The sequence below is a fragment of the Hippoglossus stenolepis genome, chromosome 13 (genome assembly GCF_022539355.2).
Source record: "Hippoglossus stenolepis isolate QCI-W04-F060 chromosome 13, HSTE1.2, whole genome shotgun sequence".
Taxonomy (NCBI): domain Eukaryota; kingdom Metazoa; phylum Chordata; class Actinopteri; order Pleuronectiformes; family Pleuronectidae; genus Hippoglossus; species Hippoglossus stenolepis.
In genome coordinates, this window is record NC_061495.1 from 4,036,843 (window position 1) to 4,063,761 (window position 26,919).

At 43.7% G+C, this 26,919-nt stretch overlaps 1 protein-coding gene across 1 annotated transcript in view; it reads left to right on the top strand.

Moving 5' to 3' along the window:
* Positions 1-13,309: 13,309 nt before the first annotated feature.
* col5a2a (collagen, type V, alpha 2a) overlaps positions 13,310-26,919 on the top strand; it is a 36,100-nt gene continuing 22,490 nt past the window's right edge. The window contains exon 1 of the mRNA XM_035175186.2: positions 13,310-13,572. Coding sequence (XP_035031077.2) covers positions 13,485-13,572 — 88 coding nt within the window. The 5' untranslated portion in view covers positions 13,310-13,484. The remainder of the gene's footprint in view (positions 13,573-26,919) is intronic.

A 26,919-nucleotide genomic window follows, 5' to 3' on the forward strand; every position in this document is an offset into this window, starting at 1 on the left:
TAAATAACTTCTTGAGGAGCTGCCATTACTCAGCCATCAGCTATTTGTAGCATTACCTGCCTGAGGTCAGTCTTCCTGCTCCATCACTCAGCTCTGTAGCGAGTCTTTCTGCTTTAAGGCCTCTGAATACATTACGGGAGTGTCTGCTCAGGCAAACAGATACTGTTGTTACAGGAGTCCAGGGAGGCTGAGGTGATAACTTTCCTCGCTGCTGCTATTCAGAATAGCTTGAGGTCTTTTACAACCGTGGTTTTCTTACAGGCTGTGGCTAAGTGGTGTCAGGTTTCCAGTCAATTCTCTCTTATTAGTAACAAATCAGATTCGTTGCTCCTGTTTTTCTCTCGATGGCTCTTTTGTTGTACAATGGAAGCTTCTCTTTGAGAGATGCTTCACGTAGATTTCCGTGGTTCTCTTTTCTTTTCCAAGAGGAATTAGACTTCTTCTTTCCTCTTGACTCACAGACCTCAGAGTGATAAATTACCCTGGTACATTCCAGTTTGGGCTGGAGGAGACCCCCACTCACCAGACACACATGGGTGGTTTACCCATCTGTAGAAGCGACTGGAATATGAGGGCCATGATTTTTCTCTCCCCCCCTCGGCCGTGGAAAGAAAAGGCTCACACACACACACATCCTAATAAAAGTATGACATCACCAGGGTATGCGCATTTGTTTTATACCCAGTGATTATGCCTGTGTAATGGACTATAACTTCCTCATAAGAAACTAGGCTCCGCTGTCTTTGCCTTGAATATAACTTTTCTTTCTTGAAATATTTAGTTGCAATTTACAACCATGTTTCAAACACTCACACACACTTATTCGAATGTTTTTGCACACAAACGTCAATAGATCGTACGTAGAGAAATGTGTAGATGTCTTTGTTGCATGCAACTATTAACAGTGATTTTTACACATCACCAGGGACTATGGAGTTCGTTGAACCTCTTCCTCAGTGCGATGTAAAGAGCGATGGATCCAGTTCACCCAAACCCTAAGAAGCCTGGATGTTTTCTGCGTCCGTGTGCAGAATTGTTCCCCATGCAGCTTGTGGTCACACGGGCTCGGATGAAAACTGCTTCTGCTATTTCACCACAGCTTTGAGCAAACTGTGGTTTAAAATGGACGTGAAGGAATCAAGAAGCTCATATTGCTACGAGACGAAATGGAAAGTATGATCACGTAAAACCAGATCTTGTGGTTTAAGAAAGCTGGTCTCAGGTTATAGCATCTTTTTTTTACATTATGATTCTGCTTTAAAGGGCATCATGCTGTGTCTCCTGGAGATAATCGTGTGATCCATGATATGTAGCTGTACCGTGAGTCTGGAATGTAATGAAACACAACAGATTAAGCTCATCCACACATCCAGAGGGAGCTCAGTGTGGAACCACTCCTCCTTCGCATTGACAGGGGGGAGGTGCTAAGATAATACTAATTCTAGCAGCTGACAGATTCATGAGGTCATAGACGTGGGCAGTGAGTTCATGAGTCGAGCAAAGGTTCAATTATAGCTTTGATTAAAGCCACGTTTTGATCAAAAGTGTTTTGAACTTTTAGACCCAGGAATTTAAACTAAAAGTTTCCATCATGGTCTAAAGATGAGGGGGAGATTAGCAAATTAGCATGCTGATGTGTGTAGCCTACAACTAATAGCTACAACAAGATGTTCCTCTCCAGGCCATCAGGGGGCAGTAATGCAGCAGACTACACAATAACGACTCTAAATGACTCTATATAACAGGAGCAACACTACAAAAAAATGCATATAGGATAATTGAGTCGTCCCTGGAAAAGAGACGATTACTAATAACAAGTACTCGATCAATTAGTCATCTTTAGCGCCGCAAGTCCAAAGGTTCCTGTACCTACGTAAAGTCATACCCCTGAGAACTTTTTGGAGGGTTAAAAGATTTCCCCGGAACTTGTAGAAAGGCACATTTAGGGAAAATAGCATAGTAACTAATAATTGAAATAAGAAAATGCAGAAACAGTTCAATAAAGTACAATACCTCTTGCAGATGTCTTTCTATACAATGACATATCTGCTAATAATATGCCTCAAACATCCTGACATGTTGTTTTTTGATTTGATTTGCTGATATCTGATAGCAACTGGTTACTTCTGGGTGAAGAGAACATACATCTATTCGATAGCTTGATGAGAACTGCTGAGAAGACGAGGGAACTGCCGGGAGTGCCACACTTTCTCTAGTCCTCTGGTAGCTTCTCTCGTCGTTGAAACTCTCGCTGCACGACTTACGCCGTGATGCCTCTGGGACATCTGGGACATAGTGCGTCAGATTGAGCTCAAGTATTTCTTCGTCTCCTCAAGTCCAGTCTGAGCTCCCATCAAACATCAGCGCACGGCCAAGTTCCTGCCAGTTTCCAAACATTTTGACAACAGAGCTCCAAACCCCCGAGGCCATGCAAAGAGCGTTAGGACTATATAAAGCCTCGGCTGCGCTCACAAACATTCAAGTTCAGTCCTGCTCCTCGGCAAAGGCTTCAAGTGGGATACTTTGGCTGGAAAAGTTAAGGCTTCACATTTTCTGATTTAGCTTTTAAAACTTCATATGCTTAGGTGGACAGGTCACAAAAAAACAAAACTAAGTAAAAAAACACAAAGAGTGATTATTCGGGGATCATGAAAATCCAAATCCAATTTCATGTAACTCCTGCCAGTAGTTCCCAAGACAAGTTATCTTAATGGTCAAGATGCAACGCACTGGTCCTGCTAACTAATGGTCATTTAACATCTATCACCAGCAGGTCAATAGTATATATTACACTTAAATGGTAAAAGTCTTTATTATGATTAAGATATAGTAAAGAACAAGTAGGTGAACCATTTGGATTTACCTGCATTTAGATCTTCATCTAAGTATCAATACAAACCCAATCTATATTGATCATGTTGAATAAATCATTGGAAATGCAAACTCCTCGGCTAATCACACCAACAAAAGATCGAGTTAATGAACCTGGAGTTTAACTGGGACTCAGACGCTACACTTTCAGTCCTGTGAGACCAGAATAGAAGTTAGATGGCAGTTGATTCAAGACATTTCCCATTTTCACCCACATTCCCCCACTGGATGGATCCTCCAGGGCCTCGGAGCAGATGCTTTCCATGTGATGGTTGCTGTTGATGCTAAAGGTGAAGTGAGGGGGGGGTCACCCACCAAACAGGCGAATACATGATTCTTCACAAGAATTCCATGGTAATCCATCCAATAGTTGTTTAGGATGACAGAGGTGGACTGACACCAGAATGATTCATTAATGACTTAAAAGAAAAAAACTTTTAACCCTTTTCTAAAAAATGCGAATAAAGCAGATATACACAAATGTGCAGCAATAAATGCTTTTGTTGTTTTTTATTAAAATAAAAAAATCCCACAATATTTGCCCATACCTTTTTAAAAATAAAGTTAGAAAGAAGAATCATTAGTTGCATGATTAAATCCACATCTGAGTTGAGGGGGAGGCTTGGGAGGAGCTGAGGAGGAGCTGAGGAGGAGCTGAGGAGGAGATGTTCTGTAGGCAGGAACAAGTAAACAAACTTATGACAGGCCAACAACTCATTCTTGTTGGGAGTAAAACTTCAAACTACACAGTCAGAATCCAGCTCAGGGCTTTAGTGAATTCAAACTGCTTGGTCCTTGTGAATCTCTGCGGTGGCTGGTCACGGGGAGCAGTCCACACATTTCACCAAAGATTTGGATGAGCTATTGAGACATTGTCATAATTTCCCCAGTCGCTTGCATCTTGCCTCCTCTGAGCGAGCAGCCGTGACCTCATGGGAAATCAGTCAACAGAGGCAAAAAAACACCAAATTAATGGTTACTTCACTAACCTCCCATTTGCACCAGAACAATTTACTTTGAATTTTTGTCTGGTTACGATCATGTGCAGAATTTCAGCTCCTTTTAAAACATTGTGCAAATACAAAAAGAACAACGTCTACAATGTCGCTAATCCTAAGACATTTCAACGTAGGAATCACTTGCACCAGTGAAATGTGTGAAGTTATATCTCGACCCACCAGTTTCCCCTTCTGGTGCCTCTCAAGTGCTGCGTCTGGAAAGTAAACAAATGTCTGAGTCCGGCGCTCGGAGGCAGGACTTCCATCCCCCTCAGAGATAGCTGGCCAATGACTCATGCTCAGTGGCCTCAGTCCTCCTCACATTTTCCACAAGGTGCAAATCATTTCCCCACAACCATGTAAACCCAAATGTACATGTACACTTATTTGCTCTGGCCGTTCCAGTTCCCTGGTTGATCCTAGAGGAGACAACCACCGAGTGGCTGAGGGCCTCCAGCAGGAGTGCAGCTTCCCAGCTTCCCATTTGCCTTCAGCAGAGTGAGAACATTTATATGTGTAGGCAGACGTATGTGTTTCTACTGTATCAGGTTTTAATCAGAGCCTGCTGAACAAAGATCGTCTTCTTTTCACATTTATTTTAGCAGATTTAGTTAACATCAACATTCCTGCAAGCTCACCTAAGCTGTTTTCAGACATGAACTTAGGAGAATGTCCTCACACTTGGGTGTAGAGCTTCTTTGCAGTTTGTCTTTCACATATGAACAACGCAGCAAGAGATGCTGCTCACAACAACACAGACATCTCTGGAGTGTTCAGGTGACGGGCATATCGCATGGATTTGTCTACAGCAGAGCTCTCAGCATCCTTATTGGTGTCTTCTTTGCTTTTTCCTCCTGAGGTATTTGTATTCTTTAGAAACGTCACCAACACACCTACTTGTTGGCGTTGAATCCTCCAGGGGCTCATCCAGAGGAGTAGCTTGGAGGCTCACAGCCCCCTCCGCAGAATGTCAGGAGATTATCTGGAGTTCAGTGCATGTCTGGAAGCAGCTCTAACGGCTGCGGGGTCGGTTCCTTGCAAACTGTCCTGTCGATAAAAGGCAAAATGCTGAAAGAAATATCCTCTTTTTTGATAATAATCTCTGATCAAATTTATCATTTTCACTTACTTAGCATTTTAGTCCTGCCACATTATTGAGGAAATCCCTCAGTTTACCTGCTATCTGCCTGTGAGCCTGTGAGACTGTGATTGATGACTGTTGTGTTGTGGCTTTCTCACTTCATTTGTCTCCAACATTCCTCCTGGGTGTTCGGTTTGAGAAGTTTGTGGAGACTTGTTCCAACAGCTCCTGGACCGTCTCCTATTTAAGAGCTTTCATTGCCATTATAAAGTCAGCACCACTGTTGTGAGCAGAAACAAGCAGTGGGAGGTAAATAGACACAAGACACTTGGCTTCTTCAGCCAGTTCACAAATCTGCAAGAAGCGGTTAACAATGCTGCCCACTCTCTTCAAGCTCCACTTCACTAACTAAAATCCTTTCATAAACATAGGTTCTATCTGTGCTTTATGTGGAAAGTGTCACTGCTTTCTTTTTAAACGTAAAGAAAAGGCTTTACCTGTTGCTCCATTTGTTCAAAACAACAGTTTAATGAGATGATTTTACAGGGAAAATGTGACAAGACTCATAACAGGTGAGGCCCCAAATACAGATGTCATCCAAAGAAAGTTTTCTTCCACTTATCCCCGGCTCGAGTTGCACAGGTATCCGGCCAAGTAGGGTATCCCTGATGTACCTCTCCCTCGCCAGGAGTTTCAGCTCCTCGTCAAGGAATCCTGAGGAGTTCCCGGGCCGGATGGGAGATGTAATCCCTCCAGGGATCTTCTCCAGGTTGAGCGTGCACAGTAAAAACCTCCAACGTCCAACTGCCCCAGGAGGACTCTTGATTTAATACCTGAACAACCTCAATTGTTCCCTTTTGATTAATGTCTGAACTCCTCACCCCATCTTCAAGGCTGAGCCCAGACACCTGAGGGAGGAACCGGCTGCTTGTATCACAAGATGCTGATGGACTCACTGAAGAACTGAACTGAACAAAGGAAAACAAACTAAATACACGAGTAGCATTAATCAAGGTGCGGCAGCTAATCAGCTAAGGGCGGCAAGGCAGAGAAAGACAGGAAGTGAAGTGATCTGAAATGATAAACAACAGTAATTACCAAAGTAAAGCAGGAAATAAACTCAAATAGTCCAGGCCAAAGTCCGTAAACACAATATGAGTCCTTCAAAAGATCCACTTAAACAAACCAAAAGTCCACAACACAGGCATATAGAAGAGTTTATACGAATTGCAGAAACAGATTTAGAGTTTGACAACATATTAAACAGCTAGAGCACATGAAGGAGAACTGTTTTAATAGGAAGTACTAGCTCCGCCTACAGATCTTTAGTGGTTGTCTGTAAATTTATTTTGGATTTTATGTCACAAAACTTCAACGTTCACTTTCACTCTTAGCAACTTCATTTCAAGACACAGAGGACAGCAGAAGAAGAAAATAAAACTTATATACTGACTACATGCTAATTGTCTAACACCAGAATACAGACATGCAGTAAGATGCTAGCTGGTGAGTAGTCAGTAGCTATAGAGTCAGAACATTCCCTCAGATAAAGCCAAACAGTTGTTCCAAAAAGAAAAGTTAATGTTGTGCTACATGTCTGCTTTTACCTTCAACATGTGAATTCCATAGGATGATAATTCTGCCGTCCAAAAGTGAGTTGTATGCTGTGTAATATCTAGATGAACATTGTAATAAGTGAATATATCCTCTATATGAAACATGTGTCATGGCTGAGGATTCCTTTGGCCTGTGTTCTCGTTCTCTTGAGGGTTAAACAGGAAGTCGGAGGAAACAATTAATTTCTCTTTGGGGTATAGTACGTTGACCCGGGGTCGACTGCAGCACGCGGTGTTCATACGTTGGCACCGAGGAGGGGCCCCCGGTGTAGGTTACTAAGTTTCCTGCATTTAGACTCGACGGAAATGTGCTACATGCTAAGAACAACAAACCCCCGCAGGTCAGAAGACTCGTGGAATTACATGATCAAAGAAGCACTTGAGGGTGAGAAGAGTTTAATCCTCAATTACGGGACCTCGCAGGCATTGGCTAAACCAAACAGGGGGGGTGTGAAATAGTAAAAAAACCTGCAATGCAAACATTCATAGTGTTTTTACATGAGAGTAGTTATGTAACTTTGCTAATACGTTATTTATTCAGCCCTTGTGGTTCATTATTCCCAATTAAAAACAGAGAATATGTCCGAATCTGTTGATTGATACAATAAGTATATTATATAATGTCTAGTTTCACCAGAACAAATCTGCCTTCATATGTTTTTCTTGGACATTTTGTACAATTGATGCATTTCCCTTTTAGGAAAAAAACATTTTCTTGTTTAAAGTTGTCTCCTGTTATTAACTCTATTTTATTGGCCTCAAAAGTCTTCTGGGTTAGTGGGGTGGGGGGGGGGGGCTGGGGGTTTGGTCGAGATGACTTTTGCAGATGAGCCAGGATCGTGAAAATACATGTTGGGAGGAAGGGGGGAGTCATCACAGCCTTGGCAGCGGTGGATCCAGGCGTCAGTACAAGCAGGAGATATCACGGGGGAGATTGTTCCGCTCACGCTGCAGAGGAGCTTTCTGCTGGAGCTGCTTCGGTTTCACTGTGATTCATGTAAAACTGCCACCATGTGGATCCCAATACAAAACAAAAAGCCTCAGAGTCAACATACAAACTCACATCCGTGATAATCAACTGTTTCCACAATTCAACTGTGTCTTTGTTTTGCAAACAGAAAAAAAAGGTAATTAATGTTTTTATCTGTTTACAGCCGCCCCCCAAAACACACAGCAGCCCGGCTCAAATGTCCAAGACACACAGGTTTCCAGATAGATTTGATTTGATCACATTCTAATCACATTCATCGTGGTTCATGGCTCAGCTCCAACCTCCGTTTTAGACTTGTTATAGGCAGGAATGTACCATTAACTCTGCCAATAACTTTCTTCTTGAACTTCTCAAACACACAGTATTTATACGTTTGTGGTCAGAGCTTCCAGACTCTGGAAAAGTCTGCATGAAGCAATAACTATAACCAGTCCAGTGTTTGATTATTATTTATAGAGCATTTTACACCTTTACTAGACAGCCAACAGAGCGAGAGATGACAGGACATGGGGGAGGAAGATGGGGGGATTACTTCGCCACACACAAACTGGGAATGTAAGGGGCGGGCTGAGACGAACTGGGTCTTACAAGGTGTTACCGAACCACGTCAGTAGCCAACAGGGACACTGGAAGGTGTGGTGAAAAGCTTGTCATCCCAGAGAAGGAGGGCTGTGATATTTGAATATGGGTACAACCGCACACATTTCTTTGGACACACTCTCCTGGAAGACTTTGAACTCATGTTGCTCGAATTACAAGCGACAGAAATAGTTGTGGAGTCACTGGATCCTGTCTCACCTCCGCACAGCTGGCCACTCCTGATGTCCAGTGGGTGGGAACCCTGGACTGGAAGCTGTAGAGTCGCTGGACACTGCCCCCCTGTCCTAATTCCAATGAGGGGGGGGGGAGGTTTCTGAACCTATCTGATAAGACGTTCTGATGAGACTTTACAGTTAGTTGTCTCAGCTTAGTATCTACATTCGTCCATAATGGTCAGTGGCAGTGAACTAAATGAGGGGGGGAAAGTTTGGCCTTATTGTTCTTCTTATCCGGCTCCACTGTTAATGGTCTGTCCCTCGACCACCAGGGCTCCTTCCACATTCCCCTTTAAATCTCCCTTGAAACTTCACTTTGTAAATGTATTTTTATTGTTTTCACAAATCTTGCTGTCTACTTTATTGTGTCCAGCAGTGTTGCATAAATAAAGTTAGTATAGATGATTGTTATTGTGCAGCTGAACGTCCTCTAGGTCTCTTTTCATCTCTGACAGGATCATATACTGTTATATATATATACAACACAGAGGTCTGCATTTTACAATAGGCCCCATGTGCGTCCCATCTGCTCCACATTCTTCCTGTCCGGTCCGTTTACAAGACAGCAACAAGAGTAAGAGTCTGTGGATTCAAATGGGATCTTTGAAAAAAATCCCAGGTGGAAATGATACCAGTTCTTGGTAATGGGCAGATAGTGAGCTGCTGGTGTGCGAGCTCCGTCTGCAGAGGCTGTGTATTGCCGATATTTTGTCAAGCGTAGCCTTGGTGACTTATTGCTGCAAATTATTTCCATTCTGTGGTCAAATCCAAAGCCAGAGTTACAGTAGATTGTATCAGAGAAGCCTCCTCGTCTACTGCGTCTTTCAATACCATCAGATCCATGTGCACCGAGCACGTCACACCACAAAATACTGATGACACATATCAAGGTGTTTTGGGGTAATTAAAATGCTCAAGTTCCTACTCAGCACCACAGAGTCAGATGAATACAGTATTAGTGGAGGAGAATGTGTGACGTGTTAAAGCAGAGTTATAGAAGCGAGGGCTTGGGTTGGCAGTCCTGGGAAAACCAGCCACTCTGCAGACGCTCCTCCTCATTACAAGGAAATAAAAAGTCTTACCAGGAGGAGTTCATTAGTCAGGGAGGAGACGCTGGAGTGAAATGGAGGATGAAGCCAGTTTTTCTCAACTACTTCCTTCTACTGGAGCCTCGTCCCAAATTGTGTTCTTGGATGAAAATCTAATCCTGAGCACTTGGAAAGCTGCACATCTTGCGTACACAACAGCTTGCGTACATGCAACGCAAACTGCAGCTCAGACTCACACCAGAGCAACAGCAGAGGTTGTGTACTTCTTGCTTGTATGGTTTTAAGATGTAACCAGTAGAAAACAGAACCAGTTGTACAACTCCCAGTCTAACAAACTACAGATCAGTTCTTTTGTCTAATCAACAGTATGAGCAAATCTCTACTTGACTACATTTCATAAAATGTGTGTGAATCAAACTATACTTTTAAGTTCATATAGAAAGTTCTGTGGTCAAGCATATAACTTGAATAAAACCAAGTGAACAAGGAACCTTTCCGTGTTATGCAGAGTTACATCTGGGTTGAGAAAAACATAAATATCTGCTCTACAACAGGCATCAGGTTACAGGGAAGCAGGTGGTTCCTGCTTCAAGTTGCAGGGAATAAAGCCTGAGTCAACACAACTCGGACTTTAGTAATCTGAAGTCACATTTACCTGCAAGTGACAGAAACACAAAGGAAAAACAAAACATGGAGATTTTAACGGCAGTCGACAAAATGTATTAAGAACTATTTTCATGTCTTAGATACATGAAGCATCAGTCCTCCTCCAACTGAGCTTTTAGTCTAAAACAAATGATACAAGAAACTTGAATAAATTGTTTTTAACTTGGTTGAAAACAACTCAGTTAATCAGCTGAATGAAAGTGAATAAATCAGTACACATAAAAAGACAGTTTACACTGAGGTGTGTCTGTGTGTCTTTTATCTACAGCAAAAAAAGTTGTGCTAAAGTTGTGCAACAACTGATGACTGCAGCAGATAATCAGTTTATGCTTGACTGATGTAAAATATGTAAACTCTGTAGTCTGCTGTGTCTCCTGCATTATGCACGTTTTATTTAATGTTTTTTTTTACCACACAGATACGGTATGTTAACGAGGTACTAATCAGAAGTAGAATGGATATAGCAACAAAACTGCAACCTCAAACCCAGTATATTATAGTAGTCACTGGGATAAATCAGTTATTTTTCCATGCTCTGTGTGGAAATACACAGATATACATTTACACTCACCAATGCTCAGTCTCCGCTCCGGCCACATTATTCATAACCTTGACCCGATACGCTGCACCGTTTCATCCAGTCCGAACAAAAGAGGAGAAAGGTCACGATCTTAAGGCAGGAAGCGGATAATGATCTCCAAAATCTGAAAATGTAATAATCCTTCTTTTTCATGTTACTGTTCGTGGCGACAGGATAATGACAGCACCTGACATTTGTTCATAACTTCGTGCCTTTTATGTAAAAAGAAACCGGAATTTGTAGATTGATGCCTGTTGGACAGGAAGCGGATCACACAAGGAGCACGTTGCAACATGCAAGCAAAACTTTCATAGTTTAAAAGTATATAACATAAGTATCTACAGGTGAGGTTTGCAGCAAGTATTAATACCAAATGTTCATACCCTCTGCTATTAATCTATGACTTTGCAATATGCAGTGTAATAATGGCAAGAAAAGAACACAACGTTCAGGCGGAATAGTTAGAATATCATGTTTCTTCTTCACGTGATAATAATCCACTGAGAAATCCAAGAAGTTTGCAGCAAAGCAGCTTTTCATTCCACAGAAGTAGAGATAATTGTTTTTCTGGTTTAGCTTGCAGAGGCGAAATCGATATAAAAGTACCTTTGTCAGTAGGTTAAATTTAACGTTTTAGCATTTTTTCATGTGGTAGAGTTTATTTTCCAGTTTCTTATTTACAAACTCTCTGGTGTCTCTGTTTGCTTTAGCACAATGGCGAGTGTTACTTAGCGGATGTTCACTCCTTCAACTCAAATCACAAATGGCGTCGAGTCAGCCGGAAATACGATGCTACCGAGCGGACCAATCACAGCTGGATGCAGCTTAATGTTGTTTACTTTAGAAGAAATCACTTGCACAGCAATCTTGTGTTGAGACCACAGGGGACTGGCCATGATTTACACGAACCGATTCCCAGAGCACCTACACTCCCTTTGGCAACGGTCTCGGTAATGACAACATTTTTTGGGCAACAACTGGGTGTCAGTGTCAGCTCTGCCCTGATGTTTCCTTTACCCGTCGGTTCTCTGAGAAAATACTGATGCTTCTTGTGAGTCCTGAAGCTGAGGGACCTTCAATTGGCCGACCTGCGGAGGGGCAGGGCCGGCGAGAAAACAGCTGTCTTTCTCATTAGCCCTCCTCTAGGCTCTTAAACACCTCCCCCATCTCCCCCCCCCCCACCCCCTCTTTCTATACACTCACTCACACACACATGCACACACACACCCTGTCTGATGGAAAGTCAATCACCTGATGCTTTTAGCGCCTTGTGAACACGACACACAGCTGTTTCCTGTCGTACAGTTCAGAGTGTGTGGCAAAGCTTGGGTGAGAAACTTTGGTGTCATTTCAAAAAGTGATGTTTCATTTTTCAAATGGCTCCAAGTGTGTATGTGAGGTTTATGAATTCAGACTTGTGAGTTTGACTTGCTGTAATTTACATCTCAAAATAAGAACTAGCCGATACTATTACATGACTTCGTGGCTTCTATAAGGTTTTCAAAGTCAACATAATTTATTTGTGTAGATGGTAACATCATGTTTGTGTTCAGAGCCCGTTGTTCCGAAAACCAGGATTCACCATATGTGGATGAGCCGGTGAAAAATTGTCCCACAGAGAATCATTCATCTGTTATTTCTCCATGTTTCTACATTTTGCCAAAGACGAATTGTTGTCAATTCCTCGTGAGCAGTTTCACTGACGTACGGAGCTGAACTACAACAGATCTCTCTCTATGTGGGAAGAGGAGCAGCTCATCATTCAGTATAGTGTCATCTGAATTCAAATGTCCCAACAACATGTTTAATATTGTACCTTTATAATTTTGCTTTATGTCAGGGGCAAGATTAAGGACTTTAAAACCTCGTTGGTGCCTCACAATGAAAGTTTACACTATTCTTGGTTTGGTGTAATCAGACGTAGTGGCTCAGTGGCTGGAGTCCATGTTCTCGGCATAAGTCAAGAGGTGCTGACCTCAGATTTCTGTCTAAATTTACATTCTCAGGGATGACCACCTACGACCACGACCACCCATCGTGACTCACGGTCTCAGTTTGCCTCTTATCTCTCTTTCCCACTCAGGACAGTTTTAATTTAAAACGATCGCCTCCGATTCTACAAGCAAACGAATCGACGAGCAATCTCGTGTGCTACAATATCCTAACTGCAAATTTCTCATCAAAAAAACAATAGAGTGATAAAACTCTATTCTTGCTTTTAATTGCCCCGTCTCGGCTTTCTGCGCGTCTCGTTCAGTGTCTCACAGACGGCAGTAAAACGTCCCTTTTTATGATCTCACTTAGCAACCACTTCTGAAGAGAGGCAGAGAAATCAGTGACATCTTGGGACAAGCAAAGTCATGTTTTCCTTTTTTCTTCTTCTTCCTTCCTTATCTCCTCACCGGCATCTTTGTTTGTCCTGTGGCTCCGAGGTTTAAGACGGATCACGTTTGGAGGGGAGCGACTCGAGACCGCTGAAGGAATCGCTGGAAACTATGAGAAACTTGTGAACATGGGTGTAGTTCTCCCTCAGCCACAAAGCCTGTGAGAGGATGGTTATGGGAGAGGGCTGACAAAAGAGGGGAGGGGAGGGCGGGGGGAGGAAAATTAGGCCCGCCAGCATTCTTCTCATTTAAAGCTGTAACTACACAAAAAAGAAGCCACTCACGCAGTCTGGGCTGGGTCTGCTTGCTGCTTACAAGGAGAGGCACTCTCGTACTCATGGTGGTGCAGTGATAACCTGGGCACTTTTTTTTTTTTTGGGGGCTTTTTTTCTTTGCACACACGGGACTGGCTCATGTCTTTCTTCTAGACACGATGAGCTCTGTGCGTTTAAGGACTTTCCTTTTTCTGGTGGTCTCCGTAGCTCAGGTTTTGATTGTTACATGTCAAGAAGGGAACAGTGGTAAGTGGAACCCCCCCCCCATTCTCTGCTGTTTGGTTGCTGTTTGGTTGTAATGTGTGAAGTTGGCTGAAACCTCAATCGTTGACTTTTTTGTTTGTGCAAACTGTGAAGAAGTTGTGTTTTAGTTGTAGCAGTTTATTTTTGTCTCTGTGGTTTAAAGTCATTTATAGCAGCGACTCCTAAAAGTGTGTTTTTTATTGATTTAGGGAAAAGTTACTTCGGATAAGTCTTATCCTGTTAATTTCCTACACTGTGTATTGGTTTTATTTTGCCAAACTTAATTCTCCTGGTTCATGACGACCTTATTTTCCAATGTCTTGTTTTCTACTGGACGGCAGTGAATTCATGTAGAAACAACACAGAACATGAGAAGTTGCATCTCTATTGTCGGTGTTTGAGACGGACCCTACTTGGTCAGTGAAGAGCAGTTTACAGAAGAAGAAGATGAGAGTAGCTCTGCTGTGATTATCTACGATTTGGCAAACGTCCTGTGCGTCAGGAAACAGTCCTGTGGACATCTGTCAGTGATTGCAGGTGATGTCACCGTCGGGCACAGAGAAGGGGAAACGAGCACCTTTGTGGTTTTCACATGCGCTCCAGCTCCGCTCCAGCACTGGAAACATTCATTAAGTGTTACCCCAACCCCCCCCACCTCCCCCCCTCCTCCTCGTTCAGTCTACATTGTACATCTGCTAAAAGAATTCGAGCAGCGGAGCCCGTGCGCCTCTGAGGGAACACAGCCTGCACGCTAATGCAGGGCAGATGTGAGGAGACATGAGATGCTGTTGGACGCTCTGAGTTCCTGAGAGTGTGCTGATGTCTTCAGCTGGAAACACGGAGCGCTGGAACACCTGAGTGTTCTTGTTTTACTTGAACTGTGCTTTCTTTTTCCTCAACTGGAGCGTTTGATGTCCTGTGTCGTCACAGGGACTGTGTTGTTTCTACATGTATGATGTCATGGCCCACACTGAGCACGGGGGAGTTTATTGGATGGGGGCCCCTGATGGAGTTTGGCGTTGAGCAGTGCAGCAAAGACAGAGTTTGTTATTCTAAGACATTGTTCCCTCTGGATAATTTAACTTCTTTCATTATTTCATTAACTAAAATGAGTTGGCTTTACTCTTTAAGTTCAACGTGCAGAGACAGCTGTGTGATAGAGGGGACCGGATATAGCACCACCTTGTGGCGAATGAAACACAGAGCCCATAATGTGTCTCGTGCTGTGAGTGTGAACTCAAACTGTGCTGAAGAAATTATTCAACTCTATTCTTGCTGCTTCCATTTGAGGAGCACGGGAACAGACACTGAATTAAACATGTTTTACATTTCCTGGAAACAAGCTACAGCTCCACCGACCTCGACATCATTCTGCTGCTCTGACATGAGCAGGGGGAATTAACTCATGTTGGTGTTGAGTAGAACAAGAGTGGTTAGTGGCTGAGTTAAAATCTGCTCCTCCGCCCTTGTTGGGAAACAGTCTGAGTCCATGTTTGTTCAAGTGGAGCAGCGCAGTGATCGTGCTTCTTTCCATGGAATAGTGGTGGGTGAGGTGATTGCATTTCGACCAAATACAAACAGTGGAAAGTTGGTGGATTTCGTAGAGTCAGGGAAAATGTGGTTCACCAGAGTTTTTCGAGACAATGTTCTTGTGTGTGTGTGTGTGTGTGTGTGTGTGTGTGTGTGTGTGTGTGTGTGTGTGTGTGTGTGTGTGTGTGGGTGTGTTACTGGAATGGTTTTTGATGTGCAGACTTCTTGGCATTTTACACTCCAACTTTTTGGCAATTGGTGTAGTTGTGTGAATAAAATGTATCCAGAACCCCCCAGAATAACCAATAAAACTTAAAGCACTTAGAGTTTGACGAACACTGACCCGAGGTGCAGTGTTGTACGTGATCATGGCTACAATTACCAGTGGAGACGCCATTTAACTTTTTACAGGGAACTCGAATGGACTATTGCTGAATCTTAATGAAACCAAATTGTAAGCAGACATTGAACTCTGAGAAAAGTCTGAACCCAACATTTTTCAGTCTGATCCCAAATGGAAAAGGTCTATGCTGAGGTCACTGAGACCATTGGACAGATTTCTGAGGGCTTTGGAATTCGAATAAAATCAAATATGCAGCCTCGAGACCGAAAACATGTTTAAAGCAAATGTTGCAAATTTCTGGTCAATGCAATGCTACGGGTCTCGATTGGAGCCACATGCCTGCACATGTGCGGAAAGTTTGCTCGCAGAAGAACACAAGTTGGCAAATGAGATCAAGCAGCAGACTTTGAAGCTCACAATTGGAAATGGTGACGCCAGCACAGATTACGGGATAAAAATACAGTACAGCCCCTCGAACAAAACCTGCAGCTCGCGGTACATTGGAAGAAGCCGAGGTGTGGAGTGAGGGTTGGGGATATGAACATGGAAAAAGGAAAAAAAAAGTTGCAATAGAGAACTGACGCCAATAACATAAAAAAAGTGTTTAAGAGTTTAAACAGAGATTCAGGCCTGTGTGTGTGTGTGTGTGTTTGTGTGTGTTTAAACATTATTCCTCGCAGACGCTGACATGGCTGTAAAACATCTTCAAAGATGCCTCTTAGCGCCTGACATCAAAGCCACCAAACGCTCAGTCTTTGTGAAACCAGCAGCTTACTGGGATTCGTTACATTGGTCCCATCGTCACACAGGGGTATTTGATAGCCATCGCAAATCTACTCGTGAAAAGTTTTCCCTCACTGAGAGAGAAACGCTGAAGCTGAGAGCGCAGAAGAACCCAAATCAACAAAAGCTATGTTAGCTCACTCTGTCTCTCCTAAATTGCTTCCAGTTGTTGTTGCCACATCACTGACATTGCAACAAATGGGCTGTTTTCTACCAAAGCCGAAATGTCCAAACATGTGAATTCAACCAGGTCCACAGACGGCTTTGATTGGAAACACATGCTGCATTTTTGAGCTATGACTTGATTACACGCCTCTTTCCCTTCCACAGTTAAAAGGGGGGTCGTGCAGCTCACGAGATCGCACACGGTCCTGGACTTTGAGGAAGACCCAGATCCTGATCAGTTGTCTGATGTGTAGCGTCTGGACCTGGGACGTCCTGGTCTGCACAGACGATGGAGCCGATAGATTTCTTTTAATGCAGCTTGTGTGAGGACTGCTCCATGGGAACTACTTACAAACCAAATTATTGCAGTCAGCAAATGGAGGCGCGGGGGTGGGGGTGGGGGATGACTTCCAGATGTTAAAATAGTCGCTTTGGCAGTATTTGGAAAATATATTGAGAAAAAAAAAAGAATAAAAGCTTTGGCCTTCAAGATAATTGGAAAGAGGAGGATGGCTGATGTAAGACATAACGTGTCAATATTCCTTCAAGGGGACTGGAGCATGGATAGATGTGGTGCTCATTGGCTCTTGGTTCTTCCTCAACAGCCTGAGAGCTCACAATCCCCCCCCATCCTTATCTTGAACACCTCCACAGGTTCAAGTTAAAGTAACTGTTTGTTCCAAAAGCCGTGCAATTACAGGCTCCTCCTGTCAGGTTTCCCACTGCTTGATTGGCACTTACCCACCGGTCTTCCCCTGTGATCCTCTCGGCCTTGTCCATGTGGGAGGATGACAGGGCCACGTAAACACACGAGGGGCCGGGTCCCCCAAGCGCTGTAATTGTCTTAATTTCATTCTGACTGAAAACGTGCCAGCGCTCCTACGCGTACACCGATAAGTCTGCATGTGACGATTTGTAATCGAATAGATTAAACTAATTCCAGTTGATTTAGAGTTAAATGTGTTGTGTCCCATGTTGAGATGAAAAAGTTCAAAATGTCCTACACATAAGGTTCAATTTACTTGTCAGGAGGAGAAACTGGGCCTGTGAAGGGAGTGGAAAAATGTTACAATCTGAAAAAACTTTATTGACAGCCGCAGGGACATTGCTTTGTTACAGCTGCACAACACACAGTCGGGGAAAAAGGAAGTTAATATTCATAAAAAAGTAAATACTACTACAACAAAATACCAATAGCTGCACAGTAAGAATATAAGATACACATGTGCACAGGGGTGCAGGGTCTGAGGTCCCCTAGTATCCAAGTGGATGATGTCACATGTAGTTGCCAGGTTACCGGAGGGCAGTGTAAACAGTGTAATGTATTACGGATGCAGCTCAGCCAATAGGGTTCATGTCTGAGCTGCAGAAACGTCCCATCTTGTCCGTCTGGAAGCAGATGATGGTCGCTTGTAGCCATGTCTCCCTGAGGTCCCTCTGTCTCCTCACTCAGGCGGCTGCCTCATCCATCTTATTGTCCGGCAGTCTCAGGTTACTCATGATGATCGAGAAGTGATGCACGACTCTCCATCCTTCTGTTTTCCTTCTTCGCTTCATTCCTCCTCCTCCTGGAGTTTCTGCTCAAGGGTCGCCCAGGGAAAATAAAGCTTATGACATCATCAGGGTTATATTACAGACTCAAGTCAGCATATATCAGGCAGGGAGGGTCTAAAGGTGATATTCAGTTGCATTATGGGACATATAGGATCCAGTGTTTTAGTAGCTGGACTGATACTGAAGCCTAAAATGGTATTTCATCATGAGCTACCTCAGTTTCCACCACTCTTTCTTTATTCTGTCTCCTGTCAGTCGTCTCTCTTCATTGAAGTGCTATAAACTTTAGTCATCCCTAAAGTCACTGATTGTTTCTTGTCATCGGAGGAAGGCTCACATGATTTCTCTCAACAATTAAAAAGTAATATTGTCCATCACTGAGTGCCAGGAAAGCAAACATGACTGTCATCATGTTCCTGCTTCCAGGAGCTGCACACAAACGTTTGCCTGAACACTGAGTGTTTGTGCAGCTGCTTGTAGTTTTATTCCAGGTTGACTTTTGCCCTCTGGAGCTTTCTGTAGGTTGGCAGGTCTGAGTCTAATGTGGCACCACCTCCGCACATGTTCCCAGTCGCTCCCCCGGTGACAGTTTCAAAGAGCGCTGTGATTGCTTTAAAATCGTCCAATTTTCACGAGACGTCGTGTCCCGTCTGGGAGCCGGTTCCTCGCCGTGGGGACGAGGTTAAGACCAGGTAATGATTCAGTAAATTAGATTACACTGGCTGCTGAGTGGATTTTCTAATTAAGCAAAGAAGAGTTTTGTCATCAGTAATTAAAAATGACGAATGTATGAGTGACCTCTACATTCTTTTAGATGCAGCTTTCTTATTGGTGTATCACCTCATAAACCCTGTGACAACACCGTGTGTCCGACTCTCCAACACCTACTTGTTTATACACCACAGTATGGTGACCGGCGGCCATAATTGCAGGTTGGGCTGCAGCCTAAATTCTACGTTGTGGACTCGGTCGTTGTATTACGACTTGTGAGGGTGAACCAGCGGAGCTACATGGGTGTTGGTGGGTGACAGGGGTTAGCAATGTGGTGCGGGATTATGTTTAGGCCCTTAACAACTTGTTGGACAGCTGATTGACTTAACAGGGAAATGCCTGAAGTGCAGCAAAGGGCCTTGAGCTGCTTTTTGAATCCAGGTGGTCCTCCGCTGGCAGTAATCAGATTACTGCAGTGTGTTGCATGGCATGATCTTATATTTTTCTGGTTCTTTGGGAAGGCTTGTTTATGTGCTGAATATTCCTTGTACCAAGGTCTCCCATAGAACATGGATGTTCACCAAGAGGCTCATGTTCAGAGGGAAAAATATGAAGCTGAGTGGAGACTCAGCAGACGCAGGGCTGGCGTCTCCACTCTGCATCACTGCCAACATCTCAGCAGCGAGTATGATGTTTCTTGAAAAGTCGTCTCCAATCACGCTCATCGCGTTCGCAAGGCCGATATGTGTATGAGCTCGAAAAGCAGAGAAATCACATGTGATGAATGAGCTGAGGAGATTCTAGGCATTAAAGAGACTTTTGTTTAATTGGATCATCGTCTGTTAAATGAAAATGGCCGTCATGCACATTTCATAGAGGTTGCTACGCGACGGCTTTAAAAACATCCCGTAGGAAAGTCAGTTATTCGGTGAATTCCTTTCGACACAATGTGAGTCTGTGCTGCCCCTGACCCACTGGCTGCACCGTCCACTCACTGTTCCCCAAAACAGACACTTCTCACATCTACCGCGACCAATGACATGTGGAAACGTCTGCCTGCAGCCGGTGACTCATGGCTGCCAGTGGATAAACGGCTGCTGCAGCAGAGAAGTGTCTGAAAGAGCCCGACTGAGTGAGAACGAATTGGAAAAAAGCTTTAGTTGGAATTCAAGCGTCTGTACTTCTCCAACCTTTCGTTGTTTGTACACCGTGTAATGTTATGAGCATTTCAACCAAGAGAGCAACAAATCCAAATTCCTGCACGGTGACTTACTGCTCACTTACTTTGAAACTATCCACATGCAGGACTTCAACTGAAAGCACTCATTAAACATACTTCAGAATAAAAGCGGAGCCACGTTCGTTTACCTAACGAAAAAGCTTCCGGCAGAATAACCGTGTATTACTGTTCATACCAGGCTTCAGTTCCACATCAGGTTTACACAGCTTTAACTGGGGTGTGCAACATGCCAGTCTTTATTTACCTGGGCTAAGTTACAGCTCTAAGTACAGGCTGTGAGTCGTGATTTGTATTTAACCTTCTCCTCTTATTGTTTGGAGCCACTGATGTGACCTGGTATTAGCTTTTAACACGCAAGGCTGGAAAGGAGAAAAATATGATCCTGGTTTTTTAACTACTGGTTTGAGGGATGAAACTCTGGTGAGGAGGAGGAGGAGGAGGAGGAGGAGGAGGAGGAGGAGGAGGAGAGGAGTCACAGCAGGAACAGTGGATAAGAGCTGGAATCCATAATGGGAGAAAAAACAAGAGTGAGAATGTGAAAGGGAGTGGACGAAGTGAGGGAAGCCCACAGGGCAGATTGGTACATGTCTACCAGGGAAAATATCCCCTCACTCTGTGCACGGCAACACACACTGGTCCCACTCCAGCACAGGAAGTCATGTCAAAGTGGAATTTCCTCTGAAAGAGCGCATGTTTTGGCTCTGGTCGCTGTGTTATCCAAAAGATAAGACAGACACCGCATCAAAACATAGGAACAAAGCATTATTTGATGTTAGTCACGCCTTTTGTGCAGCCACAGAATTAAGAAAACTCTCAGGCATTGGTATTTCAGTGTAGAAACCCATTTGCTCCTCTTCAGCGTTGCAAACCAGTGAGACTGCTCTGAGGCTCTCACAGCTGTTGATGACATGTTGAATAAAGAATGCAGCTGTTACTGATAGAAGGAGGAGTTAGTGCAAACAAACTGCGACACATCTGCAAGAAATAACCCCCCGCTTGGCACTCGGGACATTATAAGAATGCTCTCAGTGGTGTTTCACTGCTTTCCTGCCACAATGTCAAGTCGTGGGTTGGAATATATTCTCCTCGTTAGAGCCTGAACGATACGTGATCACTGGGCAGATATGAGACAGATACTATCTGATTAGACAACAACAAAGTGTGTGTGTGTGTGTGTGTGTGTGTGTGTGTGTGTGTGTGTGTGTGTGTGTGTGTGTGTGTGTGTGTGTGTGTTGTGTACTGAAGTAACTTTGGGAATACAAATACATTTGATCACATATTCGCTTTTTACTATTTCTATTTCTAAACTTCCAACTTCTTTGGCTGCAATATCGAGCTGCACACATCACACTTCTCTCATTAGAGAAATCTAGGTCCGTCTGTGTGTGTGTGTGTGTGTGTGTGTGTGTGTGTGTGTGTGTGTGTGTGTGTGTGTGTGTGTGTGTGTGTGTGTGTGTGTGTGTGTGTGTGTGTGTGAGTGTGTGAGAGAGAGAGAGAGGGAGAGAGAGAGACTTTGAAGTAGATTTTATTACAATTAACTTTGGACTTTATTTACTTCAAAACATGAAGCTTGATTAAGTAATATGTCGTTTCATGGGCGGATCTTTTCCAAAGTCCCTAACAAGTGGCCCAGACTCTGCCTGTGACACATACACTTTAACAGTTTCTTTTGAGGAGACATTTATTTGAGACACACCTAAATTGGAAGCAGCTGCATCCCAGCCTTTATGATGAAGACTTTGTTGATCCACCCTTGAAGGAATAAAATCACTGCAGCAAAACTTAACTCAGTAGAGATCAGAAAGTGATAAACTGAAGCTTAAGTCCAGTAAAACGTGCTCTTAAAGTGACAGTGTACCGTCTGGGTTAATAATATGGGCTTTATACTGAGACTTATATCACATTAGGAAAGATAAAGGAACTTTTCTCCTGCAACATGGACTTTATTTGTAGTTTTTACTTTGTTGGTCACAGATATTAATAAGTTGTCTGCTGTTTGGATCGTCTGGATTTTACTGATAAACATTATTTGAGAGATTTAAAATAAAAAAAAGGATGAGAAATGTTTATCTTTGCTAAGTTTTAATATATTATATAAATAAACAATTGTGATACAAAGCACGTTCTGAGCAAATGTAAATTTGTCACTGCTCTCTAGTGGACAGTTTATGTAATGGAGAAGCTGTTTCTAAACTACCTCAACTATCTTTGTGCGTCATTGGCATTAAAATAAAGCAATTTCTGTCAAATTTAACACAATATATCTTTGATTATCTAATAATTAATCTGCAATCAGTGATTTTCAGAGGGTTAAACCTCGTCCACTCATTATCCAGGCCCGACTGACCTCACAAGACTGAACAGAGCCCGACCTCTGACCTCATCCCCTCTGTCTCTGTCCCCAGCATTTACAAAATGCAGGTTGCAGAAAACTTCAATGGCTTCATTTAGCATTTAAAGGGAAAGTGATATATTGCGTGTGTCCCCTGAGGCTTCAGGCCTGACTGAGGTCACCACAGGGGCCCACACAGGCAGTGTCGCCTTTCAGGCTCTCCCCCCTGCTCAGATATCTGCAGTGTTCACCACAGATAATATTAATAGCCTCTGTTTGGCTTCAGATACGAGTGAGTGATGCAGAGTCCTCAGTGCTTTGTACCTGCAGTCACTGGAAACTACCCGAGCGTCTATCCATCCATGTTTTTAGTCGAGCTCAGTAATAATGAATAACTCTGGCAAGTAGGAGACGAGCTGATGTGGTTCACCTGGAGTTAAGTCATGGTTTCCATTTTACAGATGATACTGGGCTTACTCCAAATCAAGCAAACATCTGCCCAGACACGTTTTTTCTTCACAGATTCGGTCTCTGCTCACAGAAGCGTCTCTACAACGTGAGCTCTGTGTTTGAGCTTCAGGACGGCAACACAGCTGCATTTCTGCAAATCAATTTTCAAACATGAAAGTGTGTTGGATGAATCAAGGGGTTTATTTTCTGCTTTGGAAATGTTTTGTAGGATGTTGTGGCGCCGAGCCCTGAATCCACTCCCTCACCTGTTTTTATTCCCTCAAACCTCTTTTGATGAAGAGGTTTTGAAATGTAATGTCGAATAAATTCTATTATTTTAAGGAATATAACAGTGAATGAGTTAAAAACAGGTTTAACCTTTAAAGAACTCAAGGGACATGATTGAATGGACCTGTAGATTATCTATTACCTTTAACAGAATAGGAGAACTGGCTAAATCTCACCACTTAATGCAAGTACAGATAATGTAAAGCTTATGGCCTCGTAATGTGCAGTCCAGTTGAAAATGTAAATATTTATGGGAAACATCCTCTGCCTGATCTGCGGTTCATAGAACACAGCGTAAGTCGGTGTCATGGCCGAGCAGCTGCATCATTTCCCCGAGCCTTTAAAATAACAAAAGAGAGGCAGCGACATAATTGCTGTTGATCATGTATAAGCACACGAGAAGAGGAAAAGCAGAAAGGAGAACAAGGAAGGGAGGAGCGAGAGGAGCGAGAGGAGCGTGAGGGCGAAGTCGAGAAGGGTGACCGCGTGCTTTGATAGGGATCAGGACAAAAGGAAGGAGGATGGAAGGAGCTTTGACGAGGATATGAGAAGACACAGGCTAACGTGAAAGAAAAAAAGTGGGATCTAGAAAAAAGCGCCTCCGGCCGCCATCTGGTTCGAGGAGAGGATTGCAGAATCCTTAAACTGCTGTAGCAACGCAGGTCACACAAAATGTGGAGGCAATAAATCTCCTGCCTTTGGGGCTTTCTCCTCGCCACCGATACAGGACGCCTCATAAAACCACTCCGAGACCTTCCCCACCTCAGGAATGACAATGGCTGAACATGTGCCGTCCATTCTTTGACTTGTGCAGGTCAGCAAAGTCAGTGGTTAGGAATATTCCCAAACCTTTAAACTGTGACCATATGCTACTACGTTTATACAGTGTGTTGTGTTGTGTGTTGCTTGGTGCACGATAGTGTGTTTGTCAGACGAGTGTGATGTTGATTTACAGACAGCAAAAAAGCCACAAACCCTGCTCCGAGGAAACGATGATCACTTTGTGTTGATGCAACAACCTTCATCATCAAGCATCTGTGATTATGCTCGTGTTCTCCCACATGATCACAGAGAGACGGTGGAACTAGTGGGAGGCGGTGGAGGTAGGGGGGGGGGCGGCAATCAAAAAGGCAAACAGATGACTTCAGCATTAACTGATTCAATTTTCTGTCTGAGATTTGAAAGTTTAGTGGAACTTTATTAGCTGTCTGGTGGGTTTTTATTTTTTCAGAAAAGCGTCCTTGCTTCTCTGGATAATCCACAGAAAACACTGGCAGCAGTTTTCTGAGGACTTTCTGATTCTATAGAATTATATTAGTTCCTTTCTGATCTTACACCATGAATGTAATGTGTCCACAGAGGCAGGGACAAGCTTCCCCCTGCACCCTGAGCTTGATTAAAACCCTTTTAATTACAGATTTGCGTTTTATTCATAATTAACCTTTTTAATGTATAAACGTATAAATAAATGTATCTGTTGCAGCAGCAGAGTCTAAGTGAAACACACTAATGCTTGTGCAGAATCTCTCCTTTGTCATTTTCCGATCGAGCAGCTCGAACACATTGTGCTGGAAGAGACTTTAACTCCCAGTTCCTCTGTGAACAGAGAATCCACAGTTTATCTTCCACATCTGGCCGTGCGCTCTGTTGATGTCAAACCCCAGGGAGCTCTGACCCCTTGTATACGTTACTGCTCTGCTCTGGTAAACTGGAACATCTGACGTCACCCATTTTCCATCGCTGCATACCTGCTATTACATGAACCAGCCAAACGCGATGCGGTTAATCAACACATTTAACAGGTTTACAGGAACGGGGGATATTATCAGGGGTGATTAGAGAATGAGGGGAAATCCTACGATGCATATTTTGGTTGCACTGATTATGTGCATGGATTTTTTTTTGTGGTAACACCGTCTTCTCCTGTGATGACAGTCAGGTTCCAGCTCTAGTTTTTGTGGAATGTGTGAAGAGAGGACAGCTGCTGAAGTACGCTGTTCACATCTGGTGAAGTGTCTTTCTTTTTTATTTAGCTTGATTGATGTCATCAATCAATCAGATTTTATTTGAATGGCCCAAATTACAGTTTGTCTCATCGGGCATGTGCACTGGACCCATCCTGAGGGGATAAGTGAAAAGCACATGTTTGACCAGGAACTTGTTTCAAATCGAAAAAGCTCCAGCTGCTGAAAAGTGAAACAGTCGTTCACACAAACACATAAACAGGAAGTTCACCTGCTTTGTGTCGGTTGTGTTGTCGCAGATGAAGCTGGCGACTTCACTGTGGATGTTCAAGGTTTTAAGAAGTGGAACATCAAACTGGATTGTGATGATACAAACATCAGTGTTTACAGTCCAGGTGAATTGTGATTCAATCTGGAGATGAGCTTTGTCTCTTTGCCGTCAGATTTCTGCTGCGATCCAGAAAACTAAATAAATCCAAAGAGCGTATGTGTTGTCACAGAGTAACATGAACACAACTGGAAATCCAGCCACAGAGTTGAGTATAAGACAAACCAGAAACATATTCCTCATGAAGACAGATCCTGTTCTGTCCTGCAGCCGAGCACAGATCTTGTCTCAGCGGTTTCATGCCTGAGCAGGACGAGGCCGCCCTGGTGTTGAACTTTGACCCTCAGCTTGGTGCCAGCCTCAGGCAGAACCAGCGAGGGTCAAGCTTTTGGCATTTATACCAAAGACCCCCCTTCGCTGTGCAGTAGCTCACGTTTCCATTGCAACAGCTTATGTTTTTTCTCATTCTGTAATCACAGCATATTATTCAGTTGGGATCTTGCCGTCTGTCCAGCAGCATCACCACCACACTCCGTATGGTGAGAAGACGCAAAACCTGTGAGGTTGATACAAGGAAGGTCTGGATTTATAAAGAGCTTTTCTAGTCTTCTCACGTGCACATTCGTAAACTGCATCTATTTGCAGCACTTTATCATAAATCACTCTTAAACTGTTGCCTCAGCCATTAAGGGGTAATACAGGGTCCAGTACCTTGAATTTGGGGGAGACTGGTATCGAACCGCCGACCCTCTGGTTAGTGGACGACCTGAACTTGATGCTTGAGAAAATGTGGCAGCATACATTATCTTTTAGATTATTTTTTAATGCTGTTCTGCCAAGTTCCTTCCTACAGCTAATTTAACTTAAAAAAAGATAATTCTCAGATGGGGATTTTTACCATGTAGGTTTGTACGGCCACATTTACCAGCTCTTCTCTCAAATATCCATGCACACAGATGGAAATGAATCAGATCCAAAGCGAGAGGAAGCAGAGAGTCCGTCAGCAGAATAGATGGAGGCGAGAGGGGGGCTGGGGGTGCAGGGTGAGGGGGGGTGTAATTTAGCAGGACCACAATCCTCCCCGGGCTGATCATGTGATGGGAACAGATCATAACTGTGGTTTAGCCTCTGTAGAGGACGACCCGTTGGAGATGGGGCCTGTTGCTGGAAAAGCCTCGACATGCAATCAGAGAGCTGCTTATTCAGTTTTCCTGGCCTGAGCTTCCTACCCCCTTTCCCTGGAGATACTGAGCTGTGCAAGTGGCAGCCAAGGTGAAGAGCGTGTTCAAACTAGATCGCTCTTTCTGATTTCAAGCCCTGTCAACATAACACAGCAGATCCTGCACGCTGCGGAGTATTGAACAGACAGGGTGCTTTATTCTGACATATTAAGATCCTCACTGGAGACGCCAGCAGGGCGACGGCTAACAGGAGGGAGTCGACTCCCTTTTGAAGGAAGACGCCGTGTTGACGTGTTGAGCCCGGGAGGTGACCGTCCTCACTGTTGACCCAATACAACTCACGCTCGGGGGCTAATAGGGCGAAGGCGACGACTGATGTTTGTGTGGCGCGGCCGGTTTATGGACGGCTTCATCAGCGGACCTGTCAGGTTGAGCTGAAGGGGGGAAGATTTACTTTTGGCCGCCACACCGAGCGGTTTAG